This window comes from Myripristis murdjan, chromosome 21 (assembly GCF_902150065.1).
Source record: "Myripristis murdjan chromosome 21, fMyrMur1.1, whole genome shotgun sequence".
Lineage (NCBI taxonomy): Eukaryota > Metazoa > Chordata > Actinopteri > Holocentriformes > Holocentridae > Myripristis > Myripristis murdjan.
The window spans coordinates 21,253,545-21,281,266 of NC_044000.1; the positions used below are offsets into that span (position 1 = coordinate 21,253,545).

General features: G+C 42.7%; 2 protein-coding genes across 2 annotated transcripts; both read right to left on the reverse strand.

Moving 5' to 3' along the window:
• Positions 1-4,343: 4,343 nt before the first annotated feature.
• tspan7 (tetraspanin 7) lies at positions 4,344-16,142 on the reverse strand. The gene is made up of 8 exons (XM_030081610.1): positions 15,952-16,142; positions 10,081-10,269; positions 9,665-9,739; positions 8,206-8,301; positions 7,216-7,371; positions 6,855-6,938; positions 5,858-5,943; positions 4,344-5,770 (listed from the first exon to the last, which is right to left on the reverse strand). Exons 1-7 carry the CDS (start codon positions 16,015-16,017, stop codon positions 5,875-5,877), a joined length of 735 nt encoding a protein of 244 aa, XP_029937470.1. The 5' UTR covers positions 16,018-16,142; the 3' UTR covers positions 4,344-5,770; positions 5,858-5,874.
• Positions 16,143-17,812: 1,670 nt separating this feature from the next.
• katnal1 (katanin p60 subunit A-like 1) lies at positions 17,813-27,506 on the reverse strand. The gene is made up of 11 exons (XM_030080551.1): positions 27,408-27,506; positions 26,719-26,894; positions 26,469-26,629; positions 25,539-25,707; positions 25,315-25,442; positions 25,072-25,177; positions 23,381-23,539; positions 23,133-23,259; positions 22,772-22,906; positions 22,405-22,531; positions 17,813-20,557 (listed from the first exon to the last, which is right to left on the reverse strand). The coding sequence occupies exons 2-11, from the start codon at positions 26,878-26,880 to the stop codon at positions 20,359-20,361; spliced, it is 1,473 nt and encodes a 490-aa protein (XP_029936411.1). The 5' UTR covers positions 26,881-26,894; positions 27,408-27,506; the 3' UTR covers positions 17,813-20,358.
• Between the last annotated feature and the right edge of the window lie 216 nt (positions 27,507-27,722).

A 27,722-nucleotide genomic window follows, 5' to 3' on the forward strand; every position in this document is an offset into this window, starting at 1 on the left:
CCTGAAATCCAAGCCTCAGTTATAAAACAGTGTAAGGATGAAACCGGGAATGGGTTTTGCACTGTGTAGCCATCAATCAGTTTTCCTATCATGAAATCAGAATATGTCTGCATGAATCATACTGTGTGAGGGTAAATATAGACCCATATTCAGTTTAGGGATAGGCATACAGGAATGGCGTGACAGGGAGAGACAGAGAAAGAGGCTGGCATAGAGAAAGAGGCTGGCATAGATAAAGAGGCTGGCATTCCCAGGAAGAGGTATCGACGGGCACAGTTTGTTCCGGAAGTTTGTGAGTGAATCACTGTCAGAGAATTGTTGCTCTTCAAGATTGTAATGAATGCAAACAGGAATGGCAAAACCTGCTGGGTCAGTCTCTGTCTCGTCTTCCCTCTGCTTGGTCTTGATATGTGCATCTCCATTCCAAACTCCTTCGTCACGCTCTGCCGCCACAACACGTCCCTCCTTCCTGATCCTCCTAACTCCAGTAACAGAAGAACCGGGACAGCTGAACATTGTGGACCACAGCTGAGTAGAAACCAGAAAGGATTACAAGCTTGCTTTCCTTTCTCAACAGTGTTGTCAATCCGGCCTCTGCCTCACCAAACCCCTCCCTGACAACTTTGCCTTTTCTACTGGGACAGGCCTCGCCATCCATCAGAGGGCATTCTGTATCTGAATTCAACAAAGAAAGCTGGGATCACTTCGGAAGGTTTTCTCGATTGCATGTCATGTCAGAAGCTGAGCATCCACCGATTACGGCTGGTGTCATCATCATCCCACAGGCTTCAAAGAGAGGGAGGTGGAGGAGGAGGAGGAGGAGGTGGGGAGGAGATGGGGGGCTGCACCGGGAACAGGCAGCTAGAGTGGGAACTCTAGTACTTGTCAACACAACTGCATGTTACTGAAAAGTGTGAGCCATGGGTGTCTGAGTTCAACGGGGTAACTGGGGGAGAGGCGGCAACAGCAATTAGAACAACAGCGGCGATAAGAACAACAGCCACAACGGCTCAGACAAAAAATAGATTGGGCTGCAGTGGGGAAAGCCAGCCACCTTAGTTAATACAAAAGTGAGAATTAAATGATGCATAGCTGTAAGTTTGGAAAGAATGTACTAAGTCTGTCTCCAACACAAGCACATACACACACACACACACACACACACACACACACACACACAAACACAGGATACACAAGATTTCCTCTGCATGCATCTTTGAAAATGAACTTTACTCCAAGATTGTGTTTAAGCCAGTAAAATAATCCCTGTCAGAGATTTAATATGATTTTTTAAGAAGATGAAACTTGCTTTTGGAAACACAATTTCTCCACATGAACCACTTGGTACTGTGATTAGATGCTGGTGTTCTCCACTAATACAAAATATCCATCTGATGAGCACGCAGCTTATATGTAGTCCTGGCTGCTTATAAATGAATGACACAAAAAGGATGACACACTGTAGAGTCAAATCAGTGCAATTCAGTCATCACTTTCTTTTAAATGCTATAAAGCAATGGGGCTTGAATCTTCCGAAATCCTAGGATAAGAAATGTTAAAAAGTACATTTGGAATAATCGGAAATAGTCTTCAAGACATCGCCCATTCCTGTATTCTAAATTGTAATTACAAGAACGCATTCCGGTGCCACCGCTATTTTATAATTTGCCGGAATGCATTTGCTGAATTTGCGAGTGTCCGAGCGTCGGTGCGTGTGCGTGTGACGGCGTGCACGCGCGTACGGGCGTGCGTGCGTGTGTTTGTGTGTGCGTAATAGCGCTTCCCTCGTGGATGACTCCCCTAGTATATAGCCCATTAAGCCTAGTCGGGAGGTGGAGGCGAGGAGGAGGCTGGGCACGAAAGCCAACGGCACGCACGCTCCATTAGCGGACCCACTGCCGTGCCGATCTGCCGGTAATTTGCGTAACGAGATGAGAGCGCGCCCCGGTTAGCGGTCTCCCTGGGTAACGGCCTCCCCCCCTCCCATCCCTAGCGCGGCTTGTTTCCGGTGCGCAGCGGACAGACAGACAGATATTGAGAGAGAGAGAGAGAGAGAGAGAGAGAGAGAGAGGCCACGTCCTTTCTGTCTCACGCTTGCCGTCTCCGCTCCGCTCGTGTTTTCCTCTCACAGCGCCAAGCCTGGGTTTCGTTTTCCAGTGATGCCTAAGCGCCATCATGTGGCTGAGAGTACAAGCCGTGTTGGACATGGACAGGTGGAACATTTTACTGCATTTTAATTTCATCTGATCTCATTTATTGGTTAATTAAAAAAAAAAAAAAAAAACGAGTTTGCCTCACTTTGCACAGGCACGAGGAAATTAATACGAAGCGCTAAGATTTATTTACAAAACTCTTAAAAAAAAATCAGTTTTGGTGTCGGAACAATAATCCTTGTCATATCTTATAGTTCTAAAAATTAGCTTTCATCATTTCCTACCACTTACAGTGAGGTTATACAATCAGCTTCCTTCATAAATACATCAGGCTGACTTCATTCATTTCAGCTAAAGAAGTTTGGTTAATGTGTTACCCTCCACCACATCCAGGTAAGAGCAAGCTTGTTCTTCCTGTCCACATTCAAAAGCCTATTTTTGCATCATAATATGGGTTCGTAGCCGATATTGTTCAAACCATAGACTGGGCTATGGCTGGGCTACCGTGGGTCCACATCAGACGCCCCAGAAATAGGCTGCAGAAGTTTCAGCAAACCTACTAAACAAACCTACAATTTCCACAGAAGTCACTGTGTCATTGTGAAAGCCTCAGACAGAGGTTGAACCCAGCCGGGGACTCTCCCTTCACTGGAGGATGTGGTTTGCATGTTCTCTGATGTGTCTCTTTCTCTTCTCGCCTTCAAAGGCCGTCGGAAATATCGGCAGCGTGATGTGAGCGGACACGGACGACGCAGCGCGGCGGTAATCACAGCTGGGAAAGTTCAGAATCTGTCGCAAGTTGCTGAGATGCGGCGTTTAGACAGACACGCTGATAACAGACGATAACAATTTATAGCTGTTTGTTTCTGAACTCGTGTTTTAGTTTTAGTGTTTCTGATTTGAATGAAGTAATTATGACACCAGTTACATGCATGGCTTGTTTTTTCCCCCCTAGTCGTAGCACCAAGGAGAAATGTGCCACTTCATTTTGAAAGTAAAACACCAGCCGTCAGGCTACTTTTGTTATGACTCGCACTTCGTCAAAAGCGCCTGAAAACATGTGACGTTGTATTTATAACTGGGATCGGAAGTAGGAGCTTACACGGACCACGTGAAGGCATCATCTCTCTGTCCCTTCCTCCCTCCCTCAGTCAAATGCACTTTACACACAGCCAAATACACACACACACTCTTAAACGTAACCCCCCCATGCCTGTGACCTTCACGTTTGCCCCGACCTCTTACCGTTTTTTCTAATTCTAGGCCTAACGCTGATCCCAAGTCTAAAAATATCATCATAAATTATAACATCATCAAAACACGTAGCAAAAAACACTCAACTCTCATAAAATTGTTATTCTGAATATTTATTGATAATAAGACCACTGATGGTGACTAGTCAATAGTAGACAGTAGCATGGCGCAGTTTCTTTTGAGTGTCTGGTGACCCCTTGTGTAAGCTGGATGGCATTACAGTTTAGTATTTACATTACTAGATCAGTTTGGGGAGGAAAAATAAGTTTAAATGTGCTGGAAAACGTACATTCACCAAATAAATTTACAGCTTTAGAAGCAAAAAACCTTTTTTAAAAGCCATAACTAGCCTGAAATGCTGATCAAAACTGAATACAACGTGATCCTCAGAGTTGAGACTGATACACACTTTGCGAGCACGCGGCACGCACCCACGCACGCACGCACACACACACACACACACACACACACACACACACACACACACACTCTCTCTCTCTCTCTCTCTCTCTCTCACACACACACACACACACACACACACACACACACACACACACAGACGTCTCATCAAGTATTCAGTCACACACACACTCACACTCGCGCACACAGAGAAAAATAGATACAAAATCACTTGGTAAAACAGTCAGCTAGGTGTGAACCAAACCATTAATAAAATATACAGTGAAATTGAAACAGCTACATGTTGCACGACACCCTCAACAAAACATTAGCCACAACTATTTTTTCAGTGCAAGCATCCTACAAACTATCAAACAAATACCGAGTGACAGCACAAAGTGCGGAATCAAAACCCAGAAACAACATTTACACTGTTTAGCATATTAGAGTGAGAAACATTACATCATATAAATTACATATCCATTACATATCTACAGACTGAGATGATGAGAATGATGACATGTTGATGCACCACTGTTTTTTTTTTTTTTTTTTTTTTTTACCAACATAGAATACTATAAATACAAGGTCAAAATAGCTTGGACTACGGCGAACACCTTGTATCTGTAATTTTACCTTCTTCCACTGTAACCGGCGGCTGGCATTATCTCCCACTTGAGGAAAATGATTCATAACCCCGACAAATAAACACACTAATGATTCAGTGCAACCATGATCACGGCCTTTTGTTGTACTGTAATCACCGATACATATAAGTGCTTATATACATATTAGGCTTTACGCCAAAGAGCTGTGATCATGATCATCTCCAATTATTAGTGTGTGTGTGTGTTTTCTCCTAATATATCAAAGCCACACCTTGACTTTTAGACTTTTGTGTTGATTATTTTTACCGAAAGCCTGTATAACAAAAGTTTTCAGACATGTATAGGAGCATTTACCTAATTATGGCAATTGTCCGATAAAGAAAAACAACCAAATAGGCTTCAAATCGATAAACACCCTTTAAACTGTCAAGGCAATGAGGCTTTGGCCTTGTTTATGTTTGTTACATGGGGTGGATACATTTCCATTCCACATGGAGCTGACATCATGTGACCACGAAGGACAATTTCAAGTGTATGGGGCAAAATTGAGCTTGAAAACAAAGACTGAACAACAAAAAAATGCCCTAGAAGAATTTGTGTGCATACAATCCTTGTTTGTATATCCCAGATCGAGGCTATAATCGATTATTTGACTTCGTCACTTCACATTTCAATCTGTCGTTGAATTATTTTATTCAATTGCATATTCAAGAGGGGGAAAAAGGTATTGTGCCTTATCGAAAAGTCTAAACACTCTCTAACCATTCTCCCGCTACTCCCTGTTGTCACTCTAACCCAAAAAATACCATCCTCAGTACAAGATTCTCAGTTCGAAAAAAAAAAAATTCACAACCATAGGAATATACATTGGTGAGCAATAGCAAAATCAAATGCAAAATCCAGACTATCTATTAAAGAATTACTCTCCAAGCTTTAGCTATGTCATTCTGTACAGATATGTGCAGTGACCTTGTGATGACAGTCAGTGAAGCATGCTGTACTCAACTAAACAGCTACGATGCACTCAATCACCTTTCTGAGACCAAACACTGCTGCCTACTCACACGATTCTGGTAAAACTGTTTCGGGGCGGGCTAATACTGATCCAAGATATATGGTTACGAGCAACTTCTACACCAAGCGGCGGTGTAAAGCATGGTATAGAAAGCTTCGATGCAACAGCCATGAGTTAAGGAATGGTGCTTTACAGTAAGTTACATTGAGATATTACATTAAGATTCCAGGCAGAGAGACGGAGAGGGAGACTTCAATTTCAATCCGGACGTCTGCTCGTGTGGCAGGAATTTCCACTAATCGTTTATCAAGGTGCACGTTTGTCCTCTCCTCTTCATCTCCCTGGAAAGAAGAACACCATGAGGAGAGCAGACCAGATGCATTGTGTTTTTGTGTGTGTGTGTGTGTGTGTATGTGTGTCTCACTAACCTGCCCCCTCACATCAGCTACACCATCTCATACTGATTGGCTGTGATGATCCTGGACAGACAGCAGGCCAGCAACATGCCAATCAACTGAAAGAGAGACAAGTGCTTTGACTTCACTGTGTGTTGTGGCTTTAAAGGTGTGACATTATGTGATTTTTTTCCCCCTGTAAAAACCAAGACCACATCCACTGTTTCCTTTTGTAAAGAGAACGCTGCAACCAAACCCCCAACCCACACACATACGGGCATTTTTCATGAGGTGTTCGTTTTACAGGCTCCGCTCTGGCTTCTTGTCAACAGTCATGATCGTCTCTGCTGGTCACAAATACTGGACGGGTAAGCGTGTGCAGAATACGCCATGGCAGCTTAGAAGTCGACGCTCCATTCACTCGCATTCATGTTCAAAAATATGAGAAACTGCTTTGTGAAACGTGTAGCGACTTTCAAGTTTTATGGAGCAGTTTTTCCACATTTGTTGAGCATTGTTGGGAGTGAATTGGGGCACGTTTTTTTTTTTTTTTTTTTTCAAGTATTTGTAACAAGCAGACACTATCACAACTGTTGACGAAAAGTCAAAATAGGATGGGAATGATCCTTTAAAGAGCCAAAAACAGCCCTTGATGATAACAATGAATATGCATTTAGATGGGGTAAGCTAATGAAGTTGAGATTAAAATAGAATTGGAATAAAGTTGTGTCTTCTTTGTAATGTAAAATGATTCTGTTGTGCCACTAATCAATTTTTTGCTTTTTTTTTTTTTTTTGCTGTAAAGCAATCCAATAAATGTCCTATAAAATATGATCTGGTGGTGCACAGTTTTAAATGCAGCGTACGGGCCAGTAAAGGCCTCTACACACTCCTCTCAGTCTGGTTGGGTTAAAGTAATTATGCTTATGCCCCAAAACAAATGTGATCATGATTTCCTGATCTTAAAATACTAGATACAGCACCTTTAACTTCACGGCAACACCCACAGAGACGTTTACCCGGCTCTTACCTGTGAGAAAGCAATCCCAAACGTCACTCCTGCAATGATGGCCATGTTGGTTTCCATGAACGAGGTGACCAACTCATAGCAGCCCTGCAACACAGGGTTAGGGTTAGTGCTCAGGGGATAAAGGGAAATGTTATAGGTGTCGAAGAGGGTCAAGAGGGGCAGAAAGGGCAGCTGGGGCGATTATTAATACGTGGGGGGAGACAGATGGTGTGAAAAAAAATATGAGGACGTGTCCGATGTAAATATAGCAACCTTCTGACTGGTGAGACATGCATTCACACATACCTGTGGGGCAGGCAGGCCAGAGGCACACACATAGAGACAAACAGAGAGGTAAACATAAACAAAAGCACACACTGACCTGGTGGTAGACCTTGTTCGGGGCTACAGTGGCATTGCGGAGGTCGTCTGGGCTGCAGTCAGAGGAGTTCAAGCAGCAGCTTGGAGGAATGCCATGGGCCGGGTAATACACACTGGCCAACCAGCTGGTGTAGTTATACACTCCACAGCAGCGCAGCTACACACACACACACAAAGAGAGCAATGAGAGCAGACGAAAAGTGCAAAACATCACTCCTAATATTCAAGGTTAAGGTTTTGTCGTGTGTTTCAGCCACAGAACGTGAATGCAGAGGAACTGGCAATCTCATTCAAAACAAAGTCCCAAGATGATCGGACAGGTGGCCATTTTCATGTGTACCATTTCCATAGTGGAGGACGCCAACTTGTGGCAAATTGCTGCCTTGTGAGAGACTTGCTTGCCATTCTTATGTAGGTTCAATCAAAGATACAGACATCTTTGCACAGGTGAGAAGAGGTGGTTGTGTTTGGTTGTTGCAGTTGTATTAATCTTCATTTTCAGCAGCTGTCCTGTAGTCATTCAAAGTTAACAAGCATAAACACTCCACCAAAATGAGTTTAACTAAGACAGTTTCTTGCATTTAAGAGGTTATATTAAGTAAAAGATATGTTTGATGTTGCTTGCCAGCTAGGTTTGCTATGTTTACAGGAGAAACATCATCTTTGATAATGTTATGTTAATCTTATCCCTAATGTCAGATTTCAGTTCACTTCAGTTTCTGACAGTTGCCAAAGTGCTTGTGTAACAAGTCAGGACACACAGATTTCAATTACTTTCTGCTTTTAGACTGGCTACACAGTACAACCTGTCTCCATAGTGTGCTGCGCTTAAAGGCCCTTCTGACTTGTGCTGTCAACATCGCAGCTAACCGTAATCACCATCTGATTCTGTTCGAGCCAGATGAGCCACAGCTGAACATGCAGTGACGTCCCGCTCTATTCGGGTGCTTTTGGCTCTTGTCACTTGGTGGTGTCGAGTCAAGGGACTTACTTTGTGCTGCAAGTTATCGACAGCACGGCTCGCCTCGTTCTCAGCGTCATAGTTCAGCACGGCATCAGTGTATGTCCTCAGAAAGGTTCCCTTTATCTGTGGTACACAAACACACACACAGCATGACAGCGTGTTATATAAAAGGCTTCCTAAACCTTTTCTTGAATCAAATTCAAACACTTTCCAAGCTTTTCCAAGGTGTAGCCTATTTTCAAGGTTCTTTCAGTAACTTTTGACTGTGAAAAATTCTCTCCCTCTACACATACACTACTCACAAAAAGTTAGGGATATTCGGCTTTCGGGTGAAATTCAGGATGAACCTAAAATGCATTATAACCTTTACAGGTGAACTTAATGTGACCTTCTGTAAACTTTTGAATGCACATGTCCAACTGTTCAATATTTCAGTACTTTTTGCACAAGTTGCTGCTCTCTAACAAGGAGCTTAACGGCAAAATTCACATCAGGTGTTTGATGCTCCAGCTCATCGAGGTCGTATCATTAGGGAACGGCTGCTGGAGACTGGGGTACCTCAAATGGAGTGGCCTGCACTTTCTCAGACCTGAATCCCATAGAAAACCTATGGGATCAGCTGAGTCGCCGTGTAGAGGCTCGGAGCTCTGTACCCCAGAACCTCAATGTCCTGAGGGCCGCCCTTCAAGAAGAGTGGGATGCCATGCCTCAGCAGACAATAAGTCGACTTGTGAACAGCATGAGACGTCGTTGTCAAGCTGTAATTGATGCTCAAGGGCACATGACAAGTTATTGAGACACTGACATTTTTTGTTGTGGTATATCCACCACTGTTGTTGGCTTTTGGTTCAAGAAATTGTTTGAGATGAGGAAATCACCAGTGCATGCTTCTACTTAAATGCCCTACTTTCATGATATAATATCACTGTAGCGTGAACATTTTATATTTTCCATAAATTTCACCCAAAAGCCAAATATCCCTAACTTTTTGTGAGTAGTGTATGTGGCATATATAATCAAGACTATTTCACTTCTTCATAACACTAAATCAGACGTTAGTGTGCTACAAACAACCAAAATTATTTTTAGTGACTGCATTCTGCGGAAGTCACAAATTAAATGATAACAACATTTCAAATATCGAATTTGTTTATCTGTTATCAATCCAGCAATTTACTATGAAAGTAAATTGCAATTACAATTTCAAGTTGTTTCAAGCCCTTTATTCAAGCACTTTTCAAACCTAAAAAAAGACTACCATAAGATTCAAGCATTTTCAAGGATTTCCAGCACCCATACAAAGCCTGTCTACAGTTTTACAGCCGAGGGGAAAATCACAATCACAATTAGAAATACTTAATTGATCTCCCAGGGGGGACTGGGTCAGCTGCAGTTGCTCAAATTCTCAAGAGAAGAATTTATTGTAAGCTTAAGTGAAATAATGAGGGTGAGCATCAGTTTATGTGCTTAAAGGCGGCATACTGACCTCGTGGCGAAAGACAAATCCAGAGATCCCGGCCACTAACTCAGCCAGGAAGACCAGGGAGAGGAACATGGCATACTGCCGAGAGAGAGAGAGAGAGAGAGAGAAAGAGGGAGTGACATTTACATAGTTTGCGCGGAAACCCCTCTGTGTTCTACTAAACGTAAAGGAGAGGCAAACACACACACACAGAGGCACACACACTCACTTGATCACCATTAACCAAGCAAATTGGCCTCCAGCTTCTATTGGATTTCTGATCCCCTTCTACTGCACAGAGGTCAAGCATTATTCCCCCTTATCACGTGACCCGAGGCTAATTAATCAGCATCGGCAACACTCCTCTCCCTCCCTGCTCCATTACTTCCTCCCTCCCTCCTTCCCTCTGTCCCTCCGTCCTTTACTCTTCAGCCTCTCACCAGCTTGAGCATCCATGGGCTCCCTCTGCAGGTGGCAAAGCATCCGAACAGGCCGAAGACGATGATGACGGTCCCGGTGCCGATGAGCACATACGGGGCGTTGGTGGAGTTATCGGCTATCAGGGAGATGTACGGGCCCAGCATCAACTTCCCCCATACTCCTACTGCCAGCAGGATGGCTCCTGTTATCTAACGGACATGGGAGTTGAAGAGAAGAAGGAGATAGCAGGGAAAAGAATCAAAGCAGGGAGGAGCATTTATCTATCCACTTCTGCAATATCACAATAGCTGTATTTTAGCAGCACAGTGAGGAGGAGTAGGAGAAAGAGGATCAAGGTGGAATAAGAAAGGAGAGTAATTAGAAAAGGGTAGAGAGGAGGGGGGGGCGAGATGGGAGAGAGGAGACACATTTGAGGAGAATGTATCTGGAGTATGGGATAGCAATCACCTGCTCTGTGAATATGGGCACACACACACACACACACACACACACATTCACACACAGAGAAAAAGAGAAAAAAGGGGGGGAAAAAAATCAAAGGAGCTCTTTGATCCATGGCGAGACGCTTCCTCCTGTTGCGCTTCTCTTAGCATTTCAAATGAAGGCTGCGGATAAAAGAGCGTGTTGTACGAGGCAGCTGAAACAGCATGTGTCTCAGCTTGGTATGTCTTACTGGGATTGGAAAGAGAGCCGGGTGCGGAACGGCTGCCGATGACCCGCCTTTAGCGGGGCCTGGTGCCAAGTCATCATCCTAACCTCCTTCCAAGAGTGCCTGCCTGCTGTCCAGCCTCCGTGCCATCTCGCTATAGAGGGATTATTCTTTAAAAAAAAAAAAAAAAAAAAAAACGCCTCTGTGCACCATGTAACCTCTAAACCTGCTGAGAGAAACAAACAGCTCTAGCAAGAAATAAACTTTTACTTGGACTCAAACAGCGGTGGACCAAATCCATTAAATTTCCGCTTTGACCTCTCCCAGTTATTCATAAGCATTTAAGTCAATACTGTCCAGAGGGCTTGATCCAATAAGTAAAAATAATGCTGACAAATAATTGATTAGTTCGGTCCTCTTCTGTCTGAAGCTTAAACTTATTACCAGCTACTACCAGCTATGTTAACAGAGAATCAATCAGGGCCCGGTCTGTTGGCGCTGTAGCTCTGGACATAATGAGCAGGCAAGGTTTCTTCGCTGTGACAGATCTCCGGACTCGAGCCAATTCTGGTTAAACTTCTTGGGCAAAGCTGTGAGGAGGCCTTTGGGTCTTCCAATTAGGACTAGGTGATATGGACAAACTCAAACACTATGATGTCTTGGACTGAAATACCTCAGTAGTCATACTGTACTGGCATCCTAGGAAGAAATATTGATGCTTTGATAAGATATTTACGCACGAGATTTTTTGATCAACACTCAACATTAGTAATGTGGATATCAGGGGTGAAAATAAATAATTACATTTACTCATATTACTGTGGTATTTTTTGTGTACATGTACTTTTTGAGTATTTTTAAAAGTTTACACTTTAACCCTATAAAGCCATATGTATCATATATGATACATGTTATCAATTCCATTTTCAGTTTAATCAATACTTGACCAAAATACTGTTGTATACCTTTGGACACTTCCCCTGTTCACCCTGCACCATACCATTGGCACTTCAAGTACATATCATATATCATACAACAGAAAGATCGTGTAATAACATGTTTTTTGAATTATTATTTTATTTATTTTTTTACATTTTGTTATAGGACTTAATAAAGGGTTCAATTTAAAAAAATTGCAATATTCTGCCAATTCTTTCATAGTTCAGGCTTTATAGGGTTAAATACATTTTTACTGAAGTAATGTACTCTGCTACATTTTAAATCAGACACACTATGGATTATAAACTCTACACACACTCTCTGTAGGCATCAGAAACTAGACCTTCATAAATTTACACACTCTGGGGCTTTTCTCTGCAAATGGTCAGTTGTCAGAGATCAGAGGAGAAATCTGTCTTTATGTTTTTCGTGCAATTTTGAAATGTCCAAATTTCTAGTTAAAAGAATCTAGTTTGATCTTTGTGCTCTTGTCCTTTTAGATTTTCACTGGTAAAAATCACATCTAACAAAGTTATTGTCTCTGAAAAGTAAATCAATAACTTTTACTCTGAGTACATCTCAAATGAGTCAGTCTAATACAGTCTAATAAGTTCAGAAAATTGTGTCATTCTACTGTGATGCATTTATAATACAGTTAGGCCATGCAAACATCCACACACACGGATTTTCCTATCAACATTATGGCACACAAAGGTCAGTGTTTCAGCAGCGGGTGACACGATAACAAGGGTCGCAGCATATTTTGAGTATGGATGGCATCCTCGGAGGAAAAATAAGCCATAGAGCGACTAAGCTGTGTTTTGAAACTATAGTTAAGTTGGTTAAATGTGGTTTTGCAAATGTCATTTATCTCTGAACAGGCAGCTGTGGACTGCTTTACAAAACCTCAAGACCGGTGCTCACTTTACGGAAAAACCTCAGTGCAATCAGAGGCAAAAATGAGAAACAGTGGCTAGACGTTTGATGGAGCTGAACCGCATATTGTCAGATGTATCGCTTACAGTCGGACAATTTAGAAAAAAACATTTAAAAGCATAGACATGGGGAACACACTACGGAGAGACCCTGGATTTTCTATTTAAAAGCCTCAGTGCTTTAATGAAGTGTTGTTCCTTCAGTGTTTTTGTAATCTCTGGAGCCCTATTTGCATATGAATGCTATAATGAGATGCTGTTTCTTGTTCGCTCCTTTTGGATCACATGACTCTGGGGTCTTGATCAGGTGACTGTGTTTGCCTTAAAACAGGCCTCACTGACCAAGTAAGACACTGCTGAGGATGTAACACTGAAACAGTTTTCTGCTGCTATGTGCATTTGGCAGTTTTTGCTCTTGTTCTTATTTTTCGGGAACGGAACAGGCAAGGCAACTCGTGGAATGGAGAGCATGGGTTTCTTTTTTTTTTTTTTTTTTTTTCTTGCTTTTGTTATAACTGCCATAATTTGTTTTGCTTAGACTGGATTTGATTTGATTTGATTTGTGCGGACTGGATTTGATTTGAGCTGATAATTGCCCACACAGTATTCATTGCACTCCTGGCTGGCCTGGAAAGGAGCTTCCCTCTTTTTATGAGCCTTTCCAAGATTTTTTCCAGTTTTTTCACCCTCACTGATGTTTTTTTGGGTTTTTTTTCTTGCCTGCCATGAAGGTTACAGGGGGTGGTGTTTTGTTTTCTATAAACGGTACAGCCAGGTTTCCCCTTTTTTCTTTTCAATCCCTGTTTACTGGAACCTATGGACCTGCTGCCAGTCGGACAGGGCGGCTGAATCCAAGTGCAACATTTACCTCTTTAGTTTGGACTAAAACTATATCCTGTTCATGATTTTATTACTCAATATGATGACTGCCTGTTTATTGCAAGTCTTAGCATCAGGGCAGGGAGTCATTTGTGAGAAATAGCTGCAAACTCAGGTCTTCTTTCAGTGACGACATTCTTGATGTTGTGGAGTATCAAATCAGCAACAAAATGTTGCACCTCTAAAAAGAGGCTGCTCTTGAATACAAATAAAGGAGCGGCTTGTCAGTCCTTGAGTGTTCGCTTTAAAGCCAACAGGGAAATCAAGTCCAAGGAGCAGGGGCAAGTCGTCTAGACTTCTCGCCTGTTGTTGAATTCCAAACAGGCTCCATACCCAGACCCCCCTCCCAGCACGTTTTGTTTGAAATTCAACACCAAGCCGGCCACCCTGGTCACCTCGGCCACCCCGGTTACAGCACAGGGTTTAAAACAAGCCACCAGTCCTCCCTCCTCCCCTGGCCAAATAAAGAAACAGAAGGTGTGATGAGAAAGAGCAGGAAAAATATGCCGCGCAGACATAACACGGAGCCTGCCACCTGCGCCAGTCTTCGCTGTGCGGGAGGTATGGCGATATGGTGATACAGGGATTCACACTGAGGACGCTATTTGCCGTGACAGGCTGACGACTGCAAAACCGAGGCCCAGAGTTATCCCCGGGCATGGAAATGGCTCTGCCCCTCTCTTGCCTTTACCCTCGGGGCTGCGAGGAGCCACTGAGCTGTGAGCTGTCTCAGAGATTAGGAGACCACCTCTTTGCTCCAATCATCCACATTGGAGGAGCATCTGAAATCTGACACTGAAGACATAAGGGAGCGCTAATGCTGCCCCATCCTGACTAAATATAAATGTTCATATCTGTGACACCAACACATGGCTGCAGGCGGGAGGACACATAGCAAGGCCCTTCATTTCAAACCTCCATGAATACAATCTTAATTTAGGCTGATTTCAGTTCAGGGTTTTCCCTCAAGATTTTTTTCGGCATTGTGAGAGATGTCGAGGATAATTTAGGTTTTGTTTCCAGGCCGAGAAGGAATATTGATGCCAGTCCCAGATCCTGCAGTTCAGGCTGAATGTAGGGGAAGCACTAGTCCTCTGGGCCTAAATACATTATGGATGGATCTCTTGCACATTTACTTATCTGATAACAGAACCCCTACCCTGGCTATTTTTGCCTCCACAGGCTGTTCAAAAATCTAACGGCCAGGGAACGAATAACCTATAACCCACAAGTGATTCACACAAATACAGTCAGAGCCGTATAAAACTGATAACTCTATTTGCCTGTTTGTCACTCATTAATGTGGCTGGCATGGCTAACTACGCATTGTGTGGTCTCAGATTCACGCTGTTAACTGCACTTATGTTCAGCAGCGTTTTAAGGCTCACTTTGTAATCCAAATATAAACAGGGAGGCATGCCAGCCACTGAAAAGCAAACAAGGAATAAGAAACAGGTTTCATTTTGCAATTTTCAAGCCGATTGGCAGAGCAAGCACAATCGTAATCTCACATGTATCCCCCAAAATTGTTGGCAGCGGTGCCAAAAGTTCTTTGGTTTGACTTATTCGAAGTTAATAACATTGAATCTGTTATCTGGATAAACTCATACAGAGAACACTTCCAGTTCCAAGTTGCATTAAATGCAATAAAATACAGTAAATACTGGTTTAGCATTATGACTAAAGCTTATTGTAATTTAAGCAAACAAAAATAATAATAAAAAAAAAAAAAATCATTCTTTGGTGTGAATATGTGACTGGAACTGGGATAGCTAAAAAAATAAAAAAAAAAAATAAATAAAAAAAAATCACTGTAATCTTCCAACTGTATCTCAAAGGTATTCTGCATTTTGGTTAAAGCATCTACAGCATCCTACTCCAACAGGAATTGAAGGAAGGCATAGGCATTCAATTAGCATATCTTCAAAATATTATTACAACAGCTCAGGATGTAATAGGGAGTAAGGAGGGTGCAGGTCCCTTTAAGAATCACTGGTAACAGCCCCGAAATTTTTATGGTAAGAAAAAATTGGGCTTTAAAAGGGCCTTTATAGACAGATGGACTAGGCCCACGGTCTAATCTGCTATTATTTCCTCGCGGAGATGATAACATCCCTCCATCATATTCGGTGGCAACAACCACGATGCTATGTGTGCTGTGCTGCGCTGTTGTCACTGACGCCCAGTGGAAATGCGTGACGCCCAAACACAGCACGGCACGCCGCTCTTAGAATAACAAAAACACCCAAATGCACGGCCAAACCCAAAAGCCACAACACCGAGATATAACCTGAATTCATCCCCATCAAAATAAAAAAATAAAAAAATAAAAAATAACGACAGGAGTCCGTCGATGATGTTGGCAGTGTCCACCCGTTCATCACGCACAACACACACACACACACACACACACAGATACACACAAAAAACGGGCAGCCTGGTTATAGAGATACTGTGGAGCTACATACCCAAAACACGAAGGAATATACGATGAGAAGGGTTTTGAGGCAGGTGATCACCGGTTTGGTCTCCATTCTTTGGCGTGGACCTACAATAATAATAACGATAATAACACCGGGAACGGAAAAAACGCCTCTGCAAAGCGTCGCGTTGCAACCATGCGCTGATGCACCCACACAGCGTCACTGGAACAACGCATCAACCAGGCTGCGAGACGAAATGATCCTCATCTAGTATTTACTGCCTGTGCAAAGTAAAAAAAAAAAAAAATCCCACTGACATTATTTATTATTGTAGAGGGAAATAAAGGGTTGATAATACCGATGTATCATGGGAACTATATGTCCCTCACAACTGGGTGGGGGGTTGGAGGGTGTACGAGGGGGGGCGTGTGAGTGTGTGTGTGGGAGAGGGGGGGTCATCTCAAGGCCCCCCTACACCCATATAGATTTTGAAAGCCCATTTGTTAAGATTTTGCCCCAAGGCAATGGATTTCTCAAATGTGCTTTTGTTGTTCTTGATGAATTATCGACTTGCATGAAGGTTTACACATAAAAATCAACGATTGCACGAGTCATTCTTTTGTTACGCTGTGATTTTTAACTCCTGGATTAAATTAAACTAAATTAATTTATTTATATACCTGTGGACTCTAACGAGAAAACCAATTATAGGGATCCTGCAGTAGTTCTGGCGATACACAATACAAAATCAAATTATATCCCCATGTCCCAAGAGCACTTGAGGAATATTTTAGGAACAGTCTTTCGGTGGGGGGGGGGGGGGGGGGGGGGGGGGGGGGGGGGATAAAGAAAGGTGTGATGTATAAACTCACAATTGAGAACCATAGTGTGAGAATAATATTGTAATTTTTTTTGTAAGTTCTCTTTGTTCAATGAGTTTTCAATATCAAATGTATGACTTGCTGATAGATGTGACAGAAAATAAGTTTTTGCAACTTTCAGACCGCCCACAATTTCAAGATACAACCAAATTTTGTTCGTTTTATCATTTAGACCCAATACTGTCACATGAGATCAGTTCTGGTATCAACAGCTTAGGGCATTTCTGAGATTAAGAAAAAAAAAAAAAATCATAGTTGAATTTCATTGGTATTGCCTCTTTAAGAGATTTGCATTTTTGGCAGGGTTAATATTTGACGTCTAACAGCGTAACAACATCCTGCTGCAGCCAGTAAAGATTGTATTGGCTGACATCTTCGTTCTCAGCTGAATTCATTCATGCCAGAGGATAAATCCCATCATTTATGTTCAATAGGATGTCATGTTTGAATTAGGTGGACGCACTTCACGTTGCTGCCTCCGTGTCTGGAGGGAAAGCTCTGGCTTCTTCACCCTGGTGGTAGCTGTGTGCCACCCTGGGAAACACAGTTAAAGACACAGAGCTGTGAAGGAATGTAAATGTAGATGGATACATCAAATGTGTAGGTTCACTGCATTTTGTCATAGCATTTTTTCTTTGATTTATGAAATTGTGAGTAAAATATAGGTGTGACAAAATTTTTTTTTTTTATTGTGACCTTTGCTCAATTTAGCAAAAAGAGATCCTGAGAATCCCAAACAATTCCATATTATTATATTACTGTTATATATTATTATTTCAGCTTTGGTGGCAGCAAACACAACTAAAATAGCAATCCCTGAAATTTCCTCTCTAAATGAGACGGCCACCTGTACAGTCATTTCTGAAAGGTGTAATCTTATTCTAACACTCATCAGTTTTCTTTTCCCCTCAAGGTTGAACTGGAGATCCACAGGGATACCAGTACTGGGTTGAAATTTCAGAGTCAAAAAAACCCTCCTTGGGTAGGATCATAACGTACAAGATACAAAATGCCCCAGAATCACGTGAAGGTAAATTTGTAATTTATTTGTACGTTTGCAGTGATACAAATGTGCACACTATTTGTGTTATCTTTAACAAAGTCACACTGAGCAGTTTTGGTTAATGCTGGTGTCTAATGGCATGGGCACTTGACTCGGTAGATACACAGGGTTTGGCTTTTCCCAGGGCGCCGAGCGAGATAATCCAGGCTTCATCCTGACAAAGGACTCCCCCCCCTCTGCTTCCCGTCTCAGTGGAAGCAGAGATGCTGTGAGTATTGAAACTGCACTTATCAATCTGATGGGATCAATAGTGTGGTGTGATATGGTACAATCACTGGAACGCATTACCACCACAGATGACTGGGAGGGTTCAGTGGAGAGTGGGCCTCACACTGATATTGATCACAGATCCATAAATGGTGCCATTAACGTCACACTTTCTCCCTGCTTCTCTCCCAACCTGCCCTCCAGCTTTTATAATGAATATCTATTTCTTTATTATGTCCAAGTGTCAATATTGAGATATGAAAATGTTTTTCTAGAGTAGATTCCCCTTCTTTTAATAAGAGGTGGATTGCAAGAATCTGCCTAAAACTGCAGATCATAAGACACAGCTTACATTTAGGATTCAGTAAGGGGGTTTCAGGAAATGTTTTAATTTGAAAAACCTGTTATAAGATGCTTACAACAGAGTGCACAAGTGACTGCTCGAGAACGAATCCCCTTATAATCCCACTGAGAGAGGTATCGCTGGGTACATAATCACGAAAGTTGAATACTTTTGAGTGCCATTACAGCGGAAAGTGCCGTGTAACATCTGCCCTTCATTTGAAATATCACGTATTGACTTGACAAAACAAACAAAACTTGAGGCTGCTGTCACATTCTGTCTCCGGTCTTACTTTGTCTACATCTACAATACATCAAGTATTTCAGTGCTACGGAACGGACGAAAACAACAAGACTGAGTGCATCTTTTCACTAACATTCACAAATCTTAACATTCATGAATATAAAGTACAATACATTTTGTAATCCACATAAATGAAACACAAAGGAATGAACGATCAGGTTAAGACTGATGCCGAGTTTTAAAAACAGAGGGTGGGGAAAGTAGGATAATGTCTGAACGGCGGATCACGAGTGCTCATAAAACAACAGGCATTTTCACCATTTCTTCATGTTTTTTCGGAAAAGTGAAGTGTGTTCCTTGTCTAGAGGGAGAAAAGATTAGTGAAGATTTATGATCTGCGCTTAAACAAACCATTTGCCTCTCTGGGTCGACTGATGATAAATACGTTCCCCTTCACTCTCATTTCACCAGCTGTCTTCAAATCAGACACTGCGTCAGAAAATGACACCAAACCTGGAACGTTAACCTAAAAAAAAAAAAAAAAAAAAATGGCACATTTCATTACCTCTTGTGATTCAAACCTTACTCCAAACAGTTTCTCTGCCTGTTTCTATTTCTGGGCCACCCTCTACCGTCACCCGAAAGAAGACTGGGTCAAGGATCTGGATGTCAACGCAATAAAATCTAGCAGAAGGGGCTGTATAGAATCTAGTGATGCTCCTTGAACGCCAGATATAAAATAATTCAGTTTAAGGCGGTGCACAGACTGACAAATACATTTCACAGTTTGCTTACAATAAGACAGAAATACAGCCTGACCTGGAGTTAATTAGACTAAGATTTTGCCATAAAGAACAAGCAGAATACATTAAAACCAATCAGTTATATTAACATATAAGGACTGTTTATTGAGTGCCTTCGTGAGAATTAGCTGTACCCTTGAGAGACGCACTCTGTCTGCACCTTTTGTAAACAACATATGTCTGCCCCTGTTTTTTTTGGAGCTCATATGGAAACCCCTCATATGGAATGCACAAAGAAAACAACAACAACATGACCAGTCATTATAATACATACACAAGAAGCCATTACTTGATAACCAGCTGCGGCAAATGGCTATCGTCATGCATGGCCCCCCTATGGAAGTCAGTTCGGTCAGTAGTCAGTATTTAGGCTCCTAGGAACTAAAAAACATCAAAAGGTGCTCAGACTCAGTGACATTACAACACTGTGTGAGTGCTAGTACCGTGTATTCCCTGGTCTACCTGCGTTAGGCTACTTCTTACAGTAAATGATCCCCATACATGAGAGGAGTGACATTCAAGTATTACGTCTGACCGGTTTAGGGCAGTTTACGCCGTCCTGCCCTGGGTCACCGGAGTCAGTCAGCTAAGATGATTCACAGTCTCTACACGGACAATCGCGGTGTCACCAAAAAAAAAAAAAAAAAAAAAACAAGGAGCGCAGCTGTCGTGAATGGTAAAGAGTGAAGCCGCTGACTGTTTTGATTCGCGTCACGCTCTGTCCAAGGCACCAGTGTTCTGATGTAAACTTAAAGCCCCTGTGTTACGTCGGTGGCTGTCATGCTGGTTCACAGACTCCAGCGCTCCCTGCTCTGCGGTATACACTCCTCTCCCAAGACGTTCCTGGTTTCCCAAAGCCACGCGCGCTCCTTGGAAAGGTTCGGTCCCTCCGGTACCGTGCGGTGCCTGTCGCTACACGGAGCCGAACTCGGCCATCCAGGCTTCGTATTTTTCCAGGTCTGCGGCGGAGACGGATTTGGAGATCTTCTTGAGCGTGAGGGTGAAGTCGTCCATGGTGACGGGCATCTGCAGCTCCTCTTTGGACAGAGCTCGGATCTCCTCGGGGCTCAGGCCCTGGATACGACGACGCATGGCCATCATAGAGGCGTCCCTGAGGTCCGGAGAGCAGACAGAGGACAAGAAACTGTTACATCGTCACTGTATGTACACACACACACACACACACACACACACACACACACACAAAGAAATATGAATCTTCTTTTCTTTTTTTTTTTTTTTAATAAATACTGTATATGCTTTAAAATGGACTTCATATCCTGCTTTATTAAGTTTTTTTTTTTTTTTTTTACCGTTTTATTCCAAAATGAGTCATCTACTATTTGACACAATCTGACTCCCACACTTATTAAATGGTGTTTTTGCACAAACCTACAGCTCATAATGTATTTCTGAGTCATATTAAGACTTTTGATCCCTCAATACTTATGTTTTTGACGACAGAGCCATCTGCAGCCTGGAGATATTGACCATTATAACCAAGAGATAACAAGCAAACAAACACAGTGAAGGAGAAAAGTAGAAGAAAAAAACACATGGGAAGTTCTTTATCTAGCAGTAATTCTTCACTGAAATAATTGCCAGGATTTTAATATCCCAGGCTTTCTACCTTCCACTTGATGAGACAGCCTTTGTGAAGACTATTAGCCTGTAATCACAAAGATCAACTTATGAAAATGATAACTTTATCAACTATAAGCAATTTAGTCCCAGTACTCACACAGCCAACTTGTCAGCGAGATAGCTGAGCTCCTGTTCACAGTGTGACAGGTTTTGGCATTACTTTTGGATATGAATTCTTTTTCATATCTTTTTATTCATACAAGTATTTCCGCAGCTGAAATTCCCTTTCTCTCTGTTCAAAGCAGTCAGCCGCTGAAGAACTCAGGAACTCAGAACGGTGGTTTATATTTTACAGTCCGCTGTCAGTGCTCTGATAAAATGTACTGTTGTTGCCTATTTGGTTCTCCAGTCACCTTTAGAAAACAAAGTGTTTATCACTATTGTTATTTCACAACTAACACATTTTATATCTCTCTTTTTCATTCATAGAGAGAGAGAGAGAAATCCATGGAGGACATCTACATGCTTCCAACATCATTCCACTGATCAGACGACTTTCCCAATAGGCAAGCAATGCCTTTGGCCAAAAACTTCACAGTGTTTGTAAACCTAGGTTCACCGCCAAGTGAAAACAAAATAAAAAGATCCATTCTCACACATATGGAAAACTGTCATAATTCAAAACTCATTTTTGATATTTGATTCTAAAGTTACACAAACATAAACTCAATGCTTACTTCCTTTTGCCACAGTGCAATGATAGAGTCAAATCAATCAGAAGGTTCTGGCCTGTTCATTATTAGTCAATAAATGAAAGTGAAAGTTCTATTATTGTGAATATTAATTTTGAACTGCATATTTTTACATCTTAGTGACCATTTTTCGCAGAACACCAGTAATCTCCAGCAATCCTCTTTGTATGCAAATGAGGTTCAGTCACATCCATATGTATATATTGTATTTATGTAATATGTAGGGCTAGGCAATATATTCATATAACATCAATTTGGTGATATGAGACTAGATATCATCTGAAATTATGGATATCGTAACATCTTGACATAGCAGATTTAAAAGCTGCATTACAGTTAAAGGGTGTGATTTTTATTTTTTATCTTACCAGACTGCTCTTGCTGTTCTGTTATTTGCCTTATGCACTGATGATTATTTATCAAAAATTTAATTGTGTTAATATATAGTGAAAGCACCAATAGCCATCCTCACAATGTCTTCACGATATCACTATCGAGGTATTTGGTCAAAAGTTTTGTGATATTTGTTTTTGTCCATATCACCCAGCCCGAGTAACATGCTGCTTTCTTAACCACAAGCCATCACACACACACACACACACACACACAGACACACACACACCTGCAGACGTTGGTGATATCTGCTCCAGAGTAGCCCTCGATCTTCTTGGCAATGAGGTCCAGGTCTACATCAGCGGCCACCTCCACCTCCCTCAGGTTGATCTTCAGCAGCTCTACACGACCGACCGCTGCACACACACAGACACACACACACACACACAGAAGTTAGAACGAGACAATCAAACATGGATATGAGAGAGCGATGGATCAAAGGTAAACAGATAAATGTGTTCTGGAGAGTAAATAGAAGCTGACTGAGCCTTATATGAGACAAGAGCTTTAATCTTTTTTTCTAAGCACACAGCCTCTTGAGATTCCTCCAGTGGTTGTGTATGCGGCTCAGTGTCAGGCTGAGGGTGAGGGCTCACCTGTGGGCAGGGCGATATAGATCCTCTTCTCCAGGCGTCGCCGTAGTGCCTCGTCGATGTCCCAGGGGAAGTTGGTCGCAGCCAGGACCATCACCATCTTAGAGGGATCGTCGTTCTCCAGGGCTCCGCCCACACCTGGTCACAAGCCGCGTGCATGATCAAATTAAATCAGGCATACACTCGGTGGCCATTTCATTAGGAAGCTCTTGGATCTCAGCGGTGTTACCTTGATGTTTGTGTGACTGTCTGCTAACTTGTCAGGGTTGGGAAGGACTGTGGTTGCAGTTTTCATCACTGTGCAAAATGATCTACGTGGGCACCTATAACCCCAACAATACCACTATCAGCAAAATTCACTCACCGTCCATCTGGACCAGGAGTTCTGATTTGACTCTGCGGCTCGCCTCATGTTCGTCTGATGTTCCTCTTCTGCCACAGATGGAGTCGATCTCGTCTATGAAGATGGTTGTTGGAGCGTAAAACCGGGCCTTGGAAGAGGAACAAATCATCAACGAGAATCATTCTCTGACTTACAAAAACACACTTATTTTCCAGTTTCCCCCTTGTGAGGTGTTGCTTAATAACCCACATGAGTACAGATGTAATTACCATTTCAAACAAAAGGCGGACAAGTTTTTCAGACTCTCCCCTGTATTTGGAGGTGAGGGTGGAGGAGGACACATTGAAGAAAGTGGTCCCACACTCCGTGGCCACAGCTTTAGCCAGCATGGTCTTCCCTGTCCCTGGAGGGCCGACCATTAACACACCCTGAAACACAAAGTCAAACATCATTATGCAGGCAGTCTCAAACTTATATACATAAACACACACACAAACAACAGGGGACAAGTCACAACCGGTTCGACGAGTCACAGAAAGCCTGTCACTATAATGATACAGCTACACAATTCACTGTACTGGCTTGAAGAGTTTTGGAAATCCCCTTCTTAATTAATTCTGAGAGAGAAAAATCAGGATTCCATTTTAAGTGGAACAAAAACAGAAAACAGTCAAATTTTTTGTGCCACAATTTCTTTGTCACACCAATGCAAACCTGCCGCGCATGAAAATCTATGTGACACCATTTCTTATTTTCTGTCATGCAACTGTGGTTGTTTAAGTTTTATTGGTTATTTTAAGGCAATCGGTTGAAGACTTACAACATGTGCTTTCATTGCAGCTCAGATTCGGAGCTAATTTGTGTAAACTGAACAGAGCTAAGTACAAAATGGGGCAAAACAACAGACATTTGTCCTTGTCTTGTTAAAGTGTCTAATGTAAATGTCAGAGGTGCACTGAGTATCATCTATAATGCAACAAATACCACCAGCCACCCAGAGTGGCTATAAAATAAACCTCAACTTGAAATGTCCTTTATGTATATGGAGTGTATTCAGCCTTCATTTTATTGCACTTTTGCTGATCTTTGTACTTCTAAAGGGTCGCATCTAACGAATGTGTGCTCGCAGGGTGCTCGCTCCATATAAATAAAGGTTCTGAATGATGAGCTCAATGATGCGTACATGCATCTTACAAATGAAGCCCATTGTGCTGCTGAGGACCCAGTGAAGCACTGACCTTCACATGACAGGCCTGAGGGAAAGAGCCCTCATACAATGAACCTCAACACAAGCTGGTGGTGAAAAATCCCCCTGACTTGTCACTCAGCAGGTTATGCATCACTCACACTTGGGTTAAAAATAAAAAAAAAAAAGATGTGTTTATTAATTAAAACCCCTGTGTTGGCATCAGGAACGGGCACTCAAACCGTGAATGCTGATGATGCAAAACATTAACCTAATCATTAAAGTCACTAGCTGTTCATATGGCCTTTCTTTATCAGTAGCTGGCCCAACATTAGGCACCACCCAGCTCAATGGGTGGTGCTAACTGAACTCCACTCAGCTCCTATTGCACTCAGCTACCTGCTCAGCGCCTCTAAAAGCATGGTGGGTAAATGTGACAAATAAGATGTAACATTTTTCCATGCATAAACTGCAGGAAGCTCTTTCTACCATTTGAAAAATCATGACAAAACTACAAAAATGGTGTGTGTACGACAACCGCCTGCTGTAAAACCACTGACTTCACGTCGAAAGGTCAGCAACTGTTGATGTTGAGTCTATCTGAACTTTGAGCTTAGCGTCACACAGGCAATACACACACTGCGCATGCCTCTGTCTTCCTGTAATACACCTCAACCGCTGTGTTACAGGATTTTTTTTTCTTACACTAAAATGTGAGCATAAGTTAAGTGTATGAACATGAGCACATTTGGATGAGAGTGTGTTTGCGTGTACCTTCCAGGGGCGGCGGATGCCCTTGAAGAAGTCAGGCATCCACATGGGCAGCACCACTGCCTCCCTCAGCAGTTTCTTAGCATCCTCCAGATCAGCAATGTCATCCCTGCGATTCACACGCACAGCTCAATCAGCAATTTTGCAGAAGTCCAGCATCAGCAGCAATACGCAAACGCAAATGAGTGTGTGTTGTGAGAGAGAGAGAGAGAGAGAGAGAGAGAGAGCAGTGGTGTGCCACCGTACCAGTGTATGTTAGGGTTGCGGGACACAATATCCCTCTCAAGTGCGTCCACGAGGTCGCTGTCATAACCCGTGCCGTCAAACTTCTTCAGATCCCCGTCCCCTCCCCCCTCCGCAGCCCCTCTCTTTCCCTGGGAAGCCGCAGGAGGACAAATTAATAAATACAAAACAATACGGGGTTGAATGTTTTCTTTTAATCGTCTCAATCCACACTGCTACTCCCTGACCTTGTCGTCTTTGGCCTTGGTGCCACGGGCGTCTCTGGCTCCCGGCCGATCTGTTTTAGGGTTGGTCTGGCCCCTTCCACCTGGCCCCGCCCCTCTGTGCTGCAGGCCGGGAGAATCCTTCTTCTGCTGCTTCACGGCACTATTGGGACGCTTCACGGCGGCGGGATTCCTGCATACAAACACGAATAAAACCACACACACTGTGATAATGGGACACACGCGCAGACAAACTCCCCAGCTAATTTGCGAATCTTTGTTGAGTGGTAATTATTTTGTACTTCCTTGCCCCTTCTTTAGCAGAGAGTGTAATTAAATTTAAACCCGCTCTGCCAGTTTTCTGTGCAGGCCTGATATGTCCACTTCAGTGAGCAGAAATACAACTTGCTGCTGCCAGAGCTGTAACAGATTATGCAAAATATGACTCTTTGCAATGCAGAGTGCTTTCTGGTAGTTATCTCGCTGGGTAATATGAATAAGTATGACCGGGGCCAGCTCTACCATACAGGTGACTACAGGAAAATGCTGAAATGCCATTGATCATCAGGTGTCCCCTGAGCTTCTACCTAAAATAGAAAATTTCCAATCAGTGTCTTAAGAGTGTAGCTATAAGAGTCATTTTTGGACATCTGTCACAATCAAAATATAACTGGGCTATAAGTGAAAGTGAAGAAATCTTTCAGTTCGCCTTATTCAGACAAATATCTGTCACATAAAATATAAAGAACCCTGTCTTTTTTAATTGATTGCAGTTTGATTATGGATGAGTTAGTCAAGTTTTCCATTTATGAGTCAATCTTTTCACAACCACAGCACAACATTCCCGACAACCAAATAAGTGCCAGATTATGTCTTCAAGCAGCACACTGACACACTATGACAAGAGATTGTGTCTTTTAAAGCAAGCAAATTAGTGCTCATAAACACACATACCTGTGTTCTGCAGGGATGGGAGGGGGCCAAACCGCTGGGTCCTCTGGTCTCTCCTCTGGCTGAGGAGCAGGGGGATCCACCGGCTTATCTGTCTTGAAGCTCTCTAGCGTTCCCACAATGCCTTTCACCTGCTCGTACTCCTCCGTCAGCTCCTGCCTCACCTGGACACAAACAGAGGAAGAGGAGTACTTCGGCTTTACAGCACAGAGGAAACCTCGCTTTGACTCCACTAGGAAACCGGTGGCCTCACCTGTTGCCATCTGACTTTGAGGGCGGGGTCTCGGAGGGACTGACAGTGCTTATGGATCTGCTGAATGACACCCTGGTAGTACACCATGGAGGAGTCATAGTTCCCCAGCAAAGCGTACTCACGGCCCTTCTTCGCATTATCACATATCTCTGCCAGATTCATGCTGAGGGTTGTAGCTGTGTGATGAAGAAAAAAAAAAAAAAAAAAACAGATAGTCAGGAGTGCAGTGGTGCATGGTTAAAGCCTTGTTGTGTTAGTTCATGCCAGATTCAAAGCTGGATCCATTAATAACACAGCATCAATGACAGCAGCTCGTCTTATTGATCTGCAGAACAGCACAGCACTCAAGTAAACAGTGACAGAGGTACAGCAACATGGTACGTTAATGTCAAAGGCAGTGATTTGACTATAATTTGTGTATTACACTTGCACCTGACAGGGAAATCAAACCGCTATCCCGCTCCCCAGCTCCTCATGTTTAACAATCTGTTTCTCTGCGCCGACGTTAGCTTTTGCTAGCTTCATTTAGCTAGCGCAGGCCACAGACAACAAAACGAATCGCATGGCAACAAATGCAGATATCGTTAATCCTCCCGGCATATGGCACACGCGCACCGAGACAAAAGCAAACGCCCGACACGCACAACGGCATCATTTTTGTCTGTCCTACATCAGAATAATGCCCGTACCTGCATGGAAAGCGGTTGTCTGTGTTGTTTTGATCACAGGTCCACTTGTGTTACCATGGCCGCAGAGGGACGCCGGGTGGGGAATGACCAAAGCCCCGATCACAGTGCTGCCTTCATGGACTCGCCGCAGGATGGGAAATATCGCCTCCTTTCAGGGTCATACCATTTCAGCGGCTTATCTCGGAAAAGTCAGGAGTCCCGGGGCAAAGAGACTCACTGCTTTACTTTCACGTCCATAATTAATATTTTATTATTATTATTATTTTTAATTTACACAAACGCTTTGATTACGTTTGTGAATTGCAGTATCTTAAC

Excerpts from the sequence above, each read along its gene's own strand:
- katnal1 (XM_030080551.1), bottom strand. The coding sequence starts at position 26,880 with ATGAATCTGGCAGAGATATGTGATAATGCGAAGAAGGGCCGTGAGTAC. Across the intron at positions 23,260-23,380 it reads TCCGCCTTTTGTTTGAAATG|GCCCGGTTTTACGCTCCAAC; the intron begins GTAATTACATCT and ends TCCTCTTCCAAG. Across the intron at positions 20,558-22,404 it reads GATATCACCAACGTCTGCAG|GGACGCCTCTATGATGGCCA; the intron begins GTGTGTGTGTGT and ends TCCGGACCTCAG.
- tspan7 (XM_030081610.1), bottom strand. The coding sequence starts at position 16,017 with ATGGAGACCAAACCGGTGATCACCTGCCTCAAAACCCTTCTCATCGTA. Across the intron at positions 10,270-15,951 it reads TATATTCCTTCGTGTTTTGG|ATAACAGGAGCCATCCTGCT; the intron begins GTATGTAGCTCC and ends CATGTCCGTTAG. Across the intron at positions 5,944-6,854 it reads TTGGGATTGCTTTCTCACAG|TTGATTGGCATGTTGCTGGC; the intron begins GTAAGAGCCGGG and ends TCTCTCTTTCAG.